The sequence below is a fragment of the Esox lucius genome, chromosome 12 (genome assembly GCF_011004845.1).
Source record: "Esox lucius isolate fEsoLuc1 chromosome 12, fEsoLuc1.pri, whole genome shotgun sequence".
Lineage (NCBI taxonomy): Eukaryota > Metazoa > Chordata > Actinopteri > Esociformes > Esocidae > Esox > Esox lucius.
In genome coordinates, this window is record NC_047580.1 from 19,162,817 (window position 1) to 19,173,424 (window position 10,608).

The 10,608-nt window shown below is 39.4% G+C and overlaps 1 protein-coding gene across 2 annotated transcripts in view; it reads left to right on the top strand.

The window, feature by feature from the left end:
- Positions 1-10,091, top strand: part of pex14 (peroxisomal biogenesis factor 14) — a 108,064-nt gene extending 97,973 nt beyond the window's left edge. For both annotated transcript variants that reach the window (XM_010891784.4, XM_010891785.4), the window contains 2 exons: positions 3,638-3,729; positions 7,805-10,091. In XM_010891784.4, coding sequence (XP_010890086.1) covers positions 3,638-3,729; positions 7,805-8,255 — 543 coding nt within the window. In that variant the 3' untranslated portion in view covers positions 8,256-10,091. The remainder of the gene's footprint in view (positions 1-3,637; positions 3,730-7,804) is intronic.
- The last annotated feature ends 517 nt before the right edge of the window (positions 10,092-10,608 follow it).

Genomic DNA, 10,608 nt, shown 5'->3' on the forward strand with positions numbered 1-10,608 from the left:
AAGCATCAGTCCACTGAGCAATTCATTATCTTCTTGCCAAAGGTCAAATCAGCAAAGCGCATTCTAGTCTTATCATACTTGGGGTTTCTGTTTAGTTGAACCTGGAAATAAGGTTAACATTTTCTATGTATAGTTTTTTTATACATTGTCATATTCCAGGGCACCAAGAGGATGAGGAAAATCGCCTTGCCTGAAGTTTCTGATTAGTACAGTTTGTTCTGTTGTATAATTAGTTATAAGAGTGCTGTCAATGTCATGTCTTGATTTTATGCTTTGGTTGTCGTTGGTTTCTTTCAGTACAAGAACCTGAGGTTTCAGTGGAGGTCAAGGAATTCATTTAGAAGCAGACAAATATGCATCAAATCAATCATAAACGTATCTTATACTTACCAAAAATAAAGATTGGATCGGAATTAAAATCATGGAATGCACCAATCTCAGCAATCACAACCAAAGACAAAGATGAATGTGTACCAGAGGGATAGTAAGAAGAAACTGGGGAAGAAAAAGGGCACATTGTCTGCTAAAGTAAAGGCAAATGCCTCCAAACTCATTTCATCACTTCATCATACAGCTGGACAATGACCCCAAACATACTGCCATAGCAACCAGGGAGATTTTCAGGGAGAAAAGTAAAACATTCCTGACTGTTCAAGTCAGTCTCCAGATTTTTATCAAACTGAACATGCTTTTCATTTTTTGAAGATGGGAAACAATGGCCTGAATGCAAACAACTGAAGATAAAACATAATAGAATATGCCCAGTGTCTAGTGGGGTCAGTGGGTCGCATACAGACATTTAATATGTGCAGAGGATATGCAACCAGTAGTTTTGGTGCCCTGATAAAAAGGTTGTAACTATAAGTTGCAAAACGAATATGTACACAAATACCCAAAAAACCTAGTGATTATTTGATTTCATGTCCAAACGTTTTGGAGTTTAGAGCCAAATGATGGAGAAAAAAAAGGCTTAATGTCCTAATAGTTACTGAGAGCACTTTACCTGCCCCTCTCCTCCCCTTACATACATCTGAGAGATCCCCTATCAAGTGTTGAATTTGAAGCACCTATTAGATGACCAAGAGTTTGAGATATATACATTAAAGGGCATTGATTGGTAGATGCATAACCATCAGAAACTGATAATTTTTTTAACCCTGAAAAGTGTGTTCCGTTAATTTCTTGTTTTGAGGAAATATATGAAAATAAAATACATATTTTATTAATTCAGCAAATTAATTTGTTTTTTTAAGACCTACAGTACTATTTGAAATACATATTCAAATGTACATATTAAAGTGGCGTTAATTCCTACGGCCTATGGAAACACATTTCATAAAGCTTTTGTAGATGGCAGAATATTTCTTAAAAAGCATAAAGCAAGCAAGTTTATTTATATACAGTAGCACAATTCAAATGAAAACATCATAATAAGAAAACATAGAATAAGAAAATAGAATAAAAATAGGCTAAAAACATAGGAAGCTATAAAAGCTGTAAGGCTAAACAGTGTGATTAAGTTCAAGTGCTCAGTCATAGGCCTGTGAAAAGAGAAGTGTTTTTAACCTGGATTAAAAAATGTATACGTTTGGGACATCATCTTGTAGTTAATTCCAGTCTTGTGCAGTATAACTGCTAAACGCAGCTTGGCAATGTTTAGTTTGGACTCTGGACTCTACTAGCTGACCTGTGTTTATGGATCTAAGAGCTCTGCTCGGGTTTATATTCTTCAAACATATCAGAAATGTATTTGGGGCCTAAACCATTTATAAACTTATAAGCACCACTTTAAAATCTATTCTAGAAGCCAGAACAAAGATTTAAGAACCAGAGTGATGTGTTCTGTTCTCTAGGTCCTGGTTAACATTCTAGCAGCAGCATTTTGAATGAGCTGCAGCTGTTGTAGTCTTTTTGGGGATTCCAGTTAAGTGGCCATTACAGTAGTCAACCCTACTAGAGATAAAAGCATGGATGAGCTTCTACACCAAGCCCATGATTTTATCTATATTTTTAAGATGATAGAATGCTGTATAGGGTGAAGGTGTTGAAGTGGCTTTCCCATAACACTATGGATGCATATTTGACGTGTAATTTTATGCTTTTATAATTGAACCCCTGCATTGAAATGCCACAGAATATTTCTACCTTCAGATTGAGAAAAAAGAATACCTTTGGGCTGTGGGCACTGAAGGTAGGAGTCGTTAGGCAGGAACTAGATCTGCAACACAACCAGGTATTTTATGTCAGTCATCAGATCAGGTAGGCCTGAGGCATGGTCTAAGAGCACAGGTCTTCCCGAAAGTTTCAATGGGACACCAGATAAATAAGAGGGAGCGTTCCTTTGATTCAAAATGATACCTCAGCATATAAATCAGCATATATAGATCCTAGCACCACATATTGCATTGTAAAAACTAGGGTCTGACTCAGGGAGGTGAATATTGATTTAAATATATATAATTTTCTGTTCCACTTGGCGGTACAAAATATTGTTTGGAGATGATTCAAAATTTGTAACAACAAAATTTGAAAAAGTCAAGGACTGTTAAGTACTTATTCAATTCAAGTACTTATTCAATTCAAGTATAGTTTCCATACTTGATTTTAGGGGGGGATATTATTACTGCATTGTGAGACTTGGCAATAAAAGCATCTCACAGCCTCTGTAATTACAAATGGAAAACTGTCTATGCAACCAATAAACATTGATTCAATGGCTTTAAAGATCCAGTTTGATGTACATGATATAGTATACAATTTTGTGGAACCTTTTTGGCTCAACAGCACCACTTCTACAACCAGTAAGAGCTGATAATGGGCAAATACATCCACCTCTCTCTTTCAATTCCTTATCCCCTCCTTCCTTGCCTTTGCTCTAAATGAGTATGATCCCTTTCATATGTGATTCAATTAATTTGATTTAATTACAAGCCGAAGAAACCAAGTTATATATCTCGACGGGATGAGGTTCTCAGCTTCCTGACTAGCCGCCTCTAGTGAGTTTAGATTTCATAATTATACATAGTGTACAGTACCAGTCAAAAGTTTGGACACACCCATTCACGTGAAATGGGAAGTACGCAATGAGGACTTAAATGTCATAAAAATGACAAAGTTTTGCTGTTTGCTGCATTTTCCCATATTTTGTCTTTCTCCTGACAAACGACTTCATACATCTGCTTGGAACAGAAATACAATGGATGGATTTTTGAAAATGATTTGCTATTCAAATATTGCCAGAGGCCACTACGATTGTTCCCTGTCACAATTCATGCCATGCCAGCCTGTGTGTGATAACACTCACCTTTGATAAAATAAGGAAAAAAAGCTGCCAACTTATGACTGCCTTATGAATGCCCCTATTGTTCAGGATAAAGTGCACTATCCAAACCTTCTATCCAGCCCTAATCCCCTTTTGGGAGTATGGAAAACTATGTAAAAATGGTAATGATTCACAAACCATTCATGACAATGGCATCAGCTATTTGGAAAGATCTCGCCCACAAAGATCACCTGTAGTCCAGAGGCTTGTTGTTGTTTTTTTAGCACTGCAAATGGACCTACACTGTTCTCAAAACTAGCATATTTCCTGGCTTTTGTGTGTGACAGTTTCCTAACTTCCCTCTTTTTCCAATAGGCATACTCTTCAAACAACCGCATCCTGGACACTCAGCTCATTGGTGAACTGAAAGCTGAAATAGTGTCCCTGAAGGGCTTGCTCCTCAGCAGGTAATGGCTCAAACATATGAGATTTAATCTGAAATTACTGCACTATATGTATAATAATAATAATAATAGAAAATGAGGTGTCATTTCAGATTTTGCTTAACACTGATAAACATACTACTTTCGTCTGCCGCCTGTTAACTCTTAGCGCTACCCCATTTGGTGATGTCTTCAACATAAACAAATACAAAAGTTTGCTGGAGAATTATATAGTGCTTAGAATTCTATTCTTTAGTACCCCAAATAATACTTATATAGTAATATCCTTCAATTGTAAATCTATAATGTGTCCTATGGAATTGTGTGGTATACTGTAAAATACTATACTACACAGTACAATACCACTGAATTGTTTGTTGCTGACTATAGAATGTTTTGGTATGCTATAGAATACTATACTACACACTGTATTCATATTCTTGTATTCATTTGTATATGACCTATTCCCTTCTCCCTTATTCCACTTTGTGTAGACCATATTGTGGTCACTATGTAACACAAGTGGTCAGATTGTGTACCTGTCTACAAACAGGTTGAACATGTTCTCCCTAAGGTCCCAAATACCAAACATTTTTGTAAATACTACATTAATGTCTACAAAACACTGCAATGATTCTACAGTATTTAGAGCATAGTAAACTATAGTATTTTTTCTTATGTACCGCCTCACAACTTGGATTATGTTTTGTAGTAGTCATTAGCATGCATGATTATGTACTCAGTTCCGCTAATGAGGCTCAAAGAAACAGTTTATGTCAAGAAAATATGCCAGATGAATATTGCCTCAGAACTGTCAGGTTGTACATGTTTTGTTTTCCCATGTACATCCTAATAAGCTTTCAAGTCTTTTGTTTTGCTCTCCTTCATCTGACTTTGACAATAAGTTTTGCGTAAGAGGTTAATCAGTGAAGGAAAACACAGAAACCCCATCTGTTACTTAACTGGTTCTCTATCATTTCCTTTTTTTAAATGACCTAAATCAGCCGGAAACGTTCTGGATTCATTTGGTGCTGATCCCTTTTTAGATGCAACCATTTATTTTTGATCTTGAAAGAATGAATTCGTATAATTAAAAATATTTACCCTTCTTTAGCAGGTGTGAAGAACATCTGGTTGTGGAAAAAATACAATTATTTTATAATATTATACGTATTACGTGTATATATACACTGCCATTCAAAGGTTTGGGGTCACTTAGAAATGTCTTTGTTTTTGAAAGAAAAGATTAAAATAACATCAAATTTATCAGAAATCCAGTGTAGACATTATGTTGTAAATGACCATTGTAGCTGGAAACGGCTGATATTTAATGGAATATCTACATAGGCCTACAGAGGCCCATTATCAGCAACCATCACTCCTGTGTTCCAGTGGCACAATGTGTTTGCTAATCCAAGTTTATAATTTTAAAAGGGTAATTGATCATTAGAAAATCCCTTTTGCGATTATGTTAGCACAGCTGAAAACTGTTGTGCTGATTAAAGAAGCTATAGAACTGTCCTTCTTTCAAGTAAAGTGTCGACCCTGGGATGGTGGCCTTCTGGGCAGAGTTCTTCCTCTGTCCAGTGTCTGTGTTCTTTTGCCCATCTTCAGATTTTCTTTTGATTGGCCAGTCTGAGATATAGCTTTATCTTTGCAACTCTGCTTTGAAGGCCAGCGTCCCTGAGTCGCCTCTTCACTGATGACATTGAGATTTGGGATGAGACACTGTATTTCTGATATATTTGATAGACATAATGCTTTTTTATTTTTTTTAATGGCCCCAAACCTTTGAATGCGTGTGTGTGTGTGTGTGTGTGTATACAAAATTATAAATGAAACACTTTTGTTTTGGCCCCCATTTATAATGAGCTGAACTCAAAGATCAAATGCTTTCTCTATGTACACAAAATGCCTATTTCTCTCAAATATTGTTCACAAATCTGTCTAAATCTGTGTTAATGAGCACTTCTCCTTTGCCGAGATAATCCATCCACCTCACAGGTGTGGCATATCAAGATGCTGATTAGACAACATGATTATGCACAGGTTTGCCTTAGGCTGGACCCAAAAAAAGGCAACTCTAAAATGTGCAGTTTCTCTGTATTGGGGGGGGTCCAAAAACCTGTCAGTATCTGGTGTGACCACCATTTGCCTCACACAGTGCAACACATCTCCTTTGCATAGAGTTGATCAGGTTGTTGATTGTGGTCTGTGGAATGTTGGTCCACTCCTCTTCAATGGCTGTGCGAAGTTGCTGGATATTGGCAGGACCTGGGACCATGTCATATACGCCGATCCAGAGCATCTCAAACATGCTCAATGTGTGACATGTCTGGTGAGTATGCTGGCCATGCAAGAACTGGCATGTTTTCAGCTTCCAGGAATTGTGTTCAGATCCTTGCAACATGGGGCCTTGCATTATCATGCTGCAACATGAGGTGATGGTTGTGGATGAATGGCACAACAATGGGCCTCAAGATCTCGCCCCGGTATCTCTGTGCATTCAAAATGCCATCAATAAAAAGCACCTGGGTTCGTTGTCCATAACACACGCCTGCCCATACCATAACCCCACCGCCACCATGGGCCACTCGATCCACAACGTTGATATCAGCAAAACGCTCACCCACACTACGCCATACACGTTGTCTGCCATCTGCCCTGTACAGTGAAAACCAGGATTCATCCGTGAAGAGAACACACCTCCAAAGTGCCAGATACCATTGAATGTGAGCATTTGCCCACTCAAGTTGGTTATGATGACGGACTGCAGTCAGGTTGAGACCCCGCTGAAGACGACGAACATGCAGATGAGCCTCCCTGAGACGGTTTCTGACAGTTTGAGCAGAAATCCTTTGGTTATGCTAACCGATTGTTGCAGCAGCTGACCGTGTGGCTGGTCTCAGACAATCTTGGAGGTGAAGATGCTGGATGTGGAGGTCCTGGGCTGGTGTGGTTACACGTGGTCTGCGGTTGTGAGGCCGGTTGGATGTACTGCCAAATTCTCTGGAACACCTTTGGAGACGGCTTATAGTAGAGAAATTAACATTCAATTCACGGGCAACAGCTCTGGTGGACATTCCTGCAGTCAGCATGCCAATTGCACACTCCCTCAAAACAAACGACATCTGTGGCATTGTGCTGTGTGATGAAACAGCACATTTTAGGGTGGCCTTTTATTGTGGCCTGCCTAAGGCACACCTCTGCAATAATCATGCTGTCTATTCAGCATCTTAATATGCCACACCTGTGAGGTGGATGGATAATCTTGGCAAAGGTGAAGTGCTCACTAACACAGATTTAGACAGATTTGTGAACATTATTTTGGAGAAATAAGCCTTTTGTGTACATAGAGAAAGTATTTGATCTTTGAGTTCAGCTCATGATAAATGGGGGCCAAAACAAAAGTGTTTCATTTATAATTTTGTTCAGTGTATATACATATATATATATATACACACACACACACACACTACTGTTCAAAAGTTTGATTAAAAATAATTATTTCGAAACTATATTTCCTATTCATTTTGCTATATTTTCTATTCAAACTTTTTATGTATGTTTACCTGGAAAACAAGTACATTTTGAGGTGACCCCTAACTTTTGAACGGTATTGTATATTCTTTTCACTTGTTATTTTTTGACAGTACAGAAGGAATTGTGAAGTTGGGACATACACCAAGGGGTGGCCATATTAAACATGTTGTCATTTCTACATGGTTCATCCTGTATAGATGAAAATACCCTCAAATTAAAGCTGTCATGATGCACTTTAATCCCATAGTCATTGTGAAAGATCAAATCCAAAATACTGGAGTACAGAGCAAAAATGTATTAGGATTATCTCCTTATTATGGGTATATTAATATGGTAACATTTTACCATCAGTGCCTTATGCATTCATGAGGTCTTAAAACACCTACAAATGCCTAAAACATTATAGCATTTGTCATATGCAAGTCATAAGCATGCTTGCAGCTACAATAGCACTTCATTCTGTATATCCCGTTGAATGCTTTAAACTGTAATCATTGATTGTGATGGTGACGTGATGTGTGTGAAACAAATATCCATGCCTTCTGTCCACCTCCAGGAAGCAGTTCCCTGCGTCGCCTTCCGTCCCAAAGATCCCCTCCTGGCAGATGCCCCTGAAGCCCGCCACCGTCTCCACTAGCTCTCCGTCTGTCAACCACACCAACAGCAGCAGCGACATCTCCCCCGTCAGCAATGAGTCGGCTTCCTCCTCCCCTATCAAAGATGTTCGCCACAGCCCCCAAGATCCCCTGGGAGGCCTGGACAGAGCTCACAGCCTCAACGGAGAGAACAGCGCAGGGCTGGAAGCAGGAGCCACACTCAAGGGCCAGGTCCGCATGGAGGTGCAGGGCGAGGAGAAGGAGGAGGAGGAGGAGGATCTTAGCCATGTGGATGAGGAGAGTCTAAGCGTACCAGCAGAGGATCGTCGAGGAGGGGATGGACAGATCAATGAACAGGTGGACAAGCTGAGGAGGCCCGAGGGGGCCAGCAATGAAAGCGAGGTGGATTAGACCAGTCTGGGTACAGAAAGCACAACAAAACCCTTTTTCCTCACCTTTCTCATTTCAGTTGACGGTCCTTTTTCACTCTGATCCTGGTTAAATTGAATTGCTGTAGTTAGTTTTTTTTTCTTCTGTCATAGTCTGTGATCTGAATCAAGATATGCAAGTACGTAAAGGGTTAAGAAACACAACAAATATTGGTGTGTCTATGTGTGTCTGTGTCTCTGTAGGTACTTAGAGTTTTTCACCAAGCAAACAAAGCTATTGCATGCCTGGGACAGTTCCAGCAATCATAAAGCTTTATTTAATACAAATGATTCTGAAAAACGCTACATTCCTGCTTCCTCTCATGTGTGGCACTCAGTACTGTCAATTTGACTGGCTGTAATCACCTGCTGCACTGTGCTTGGTTTCCTAAGGGATATTGCGTCGGAGCTAATTTGAGTAATAATTTGAGGTTGTTTCTCAAATGGCACCCTTTTGGCTACATAGGTTGCATCTCAAATGGAGATAAACAGAAAAGGTAGCCATTTGGTGTAGAACCTGAGTAACTTGTTCTTAACACCTAATACATTATACGCTTCACTTCTCTGTCATGAATCAGGTGGCTTGTTCTTCCGTACTTGTGTCAAAGTCACCATGAAATGACTGAAGGCGTTACTGGGGTTGTGTCTGAACTGCCGTGTCCACACAGAGTCCCGGGTGCAGAAGGAGAGGAAACGCAGCAGGACAAGCAACATTAGGCTACGTTGCAATTAAAATCCTTCCTCACATGTTGGTGTCAGTCCGTCAATAATTTAGGAAGGCCAGAAGGTGGCATTTGGGCTGAAATAAAAGCTCTGAAATCTGAGACTAGAACGTGACGACGGTTTTGTTCCCGCCAGTGTTCAAGAGCACTCAAAGGATGTTTTTTCCCCTCTCTCCTTTAAAGGGGCTGCCTCGTGCAGCGTATCTCTCTATGTGGTGAAAGTGAGTCCAGTCTGCCTCTTCAGCTGTCCCTCAGTCTGCAGCAGGGCTGGCTGGTTTGGTTTATGAAGTATGTTAATAATCAAATGATCAACAAATAACAGATGTATTAGTTCATGCAGCTTGAAATGTCAAGGAGGCTAAAAGTTAAAATCTAATCGTGAAAGCCCTGTTGTATTATATTATTTCATGACAAACCCTCCGGTCCAAATTATATAGGCCTCCTACAGTGACTAATCTTTTACACTAAAGCAGAGCCAATATTCTGTCATTAAACCGTGTTAGACAGTGGTTGTTGCCATGGATTTTTGAGTGTTCTGGTGGGTCTTTTTTCGCGTGAATCTGGCTCTGAAGGGGGGTGGGGGGGGGTGATTGAAACGGAAGGTACCATATTAAATTACTCACTTCCCAGCTGATAAGATGAAAAGAGAGGAAAAAGGGTCCAGTGTATGAGCTCTGTTGTGTCATTTTAACATTCAAGGACCTCCCAAGTAGCGCAATAATGGTTGACCTTGTTTAGCCGTACTGCGCCAACTGAAGACCTTTGTCTTTCAATAGTAGTGGATGTTGACCTTGTTTAGCCGTACTCCGCCAACTGAAGACCTTTGTATTTTAAGAACAGAATATGTACTAAAACATCTAAAGTATAATACCGTTATGAGATATGTTTTTGGTTTGCTGTTGTATTTGATTTAATCTGACATTCTGATTCATACATTTGTCTGAGAATGAAGACCACTTGATAATATTGTGACAGAAATGTTGCACATTCACTGTAGTTTATCTGTGTATACAATGTACCCAGCTTCTAACTGTGCGGATAAGAACTTCGGATATGGAACATGTGTATATAATTGTAATAAATTTGGCTTATCACAAGTTATTCTCATGGACACTTACCTTCATCAAATCCAATATAGAGTCCTTATCGTTTCATGGTCATTTCCAAATTAGCCAATCTTGTAAGAATGCTGGCCCCATTTATTTGGTATATTAACAAAGACTATCCTAATTTAATTTAAACAGAAATGTTGCTGAACACTAAAAGTCCTTGTGTTAATCTGCTTCTCGTTTAAATAACTAGATTTGGGTGTTGAGGGTGTGGTTTGGTGATGGTGTGAATTATACTCACATATTGTACCCCTGGCAGTTTCTGTTGTTTGCCCCTCCAGTCATGGCAGCAACAACAACAGAGTAACTTCCTTCTCCACCTTCTGAACAGGGGTGGGTGGCTGATAGCAGAGCGTATAAATAATCTGACTACTAACACAAAGTTTGTTAGATCAAATCCCAGAGTTGGCAAGAAAGAGGAGGGTTTGGGTTGAAGTTAACTTTTTGTTGACCTTTGTGTGTAATTGTCCATTTTAAAGAATGTCCTACCTCCCCGTATCCTCCT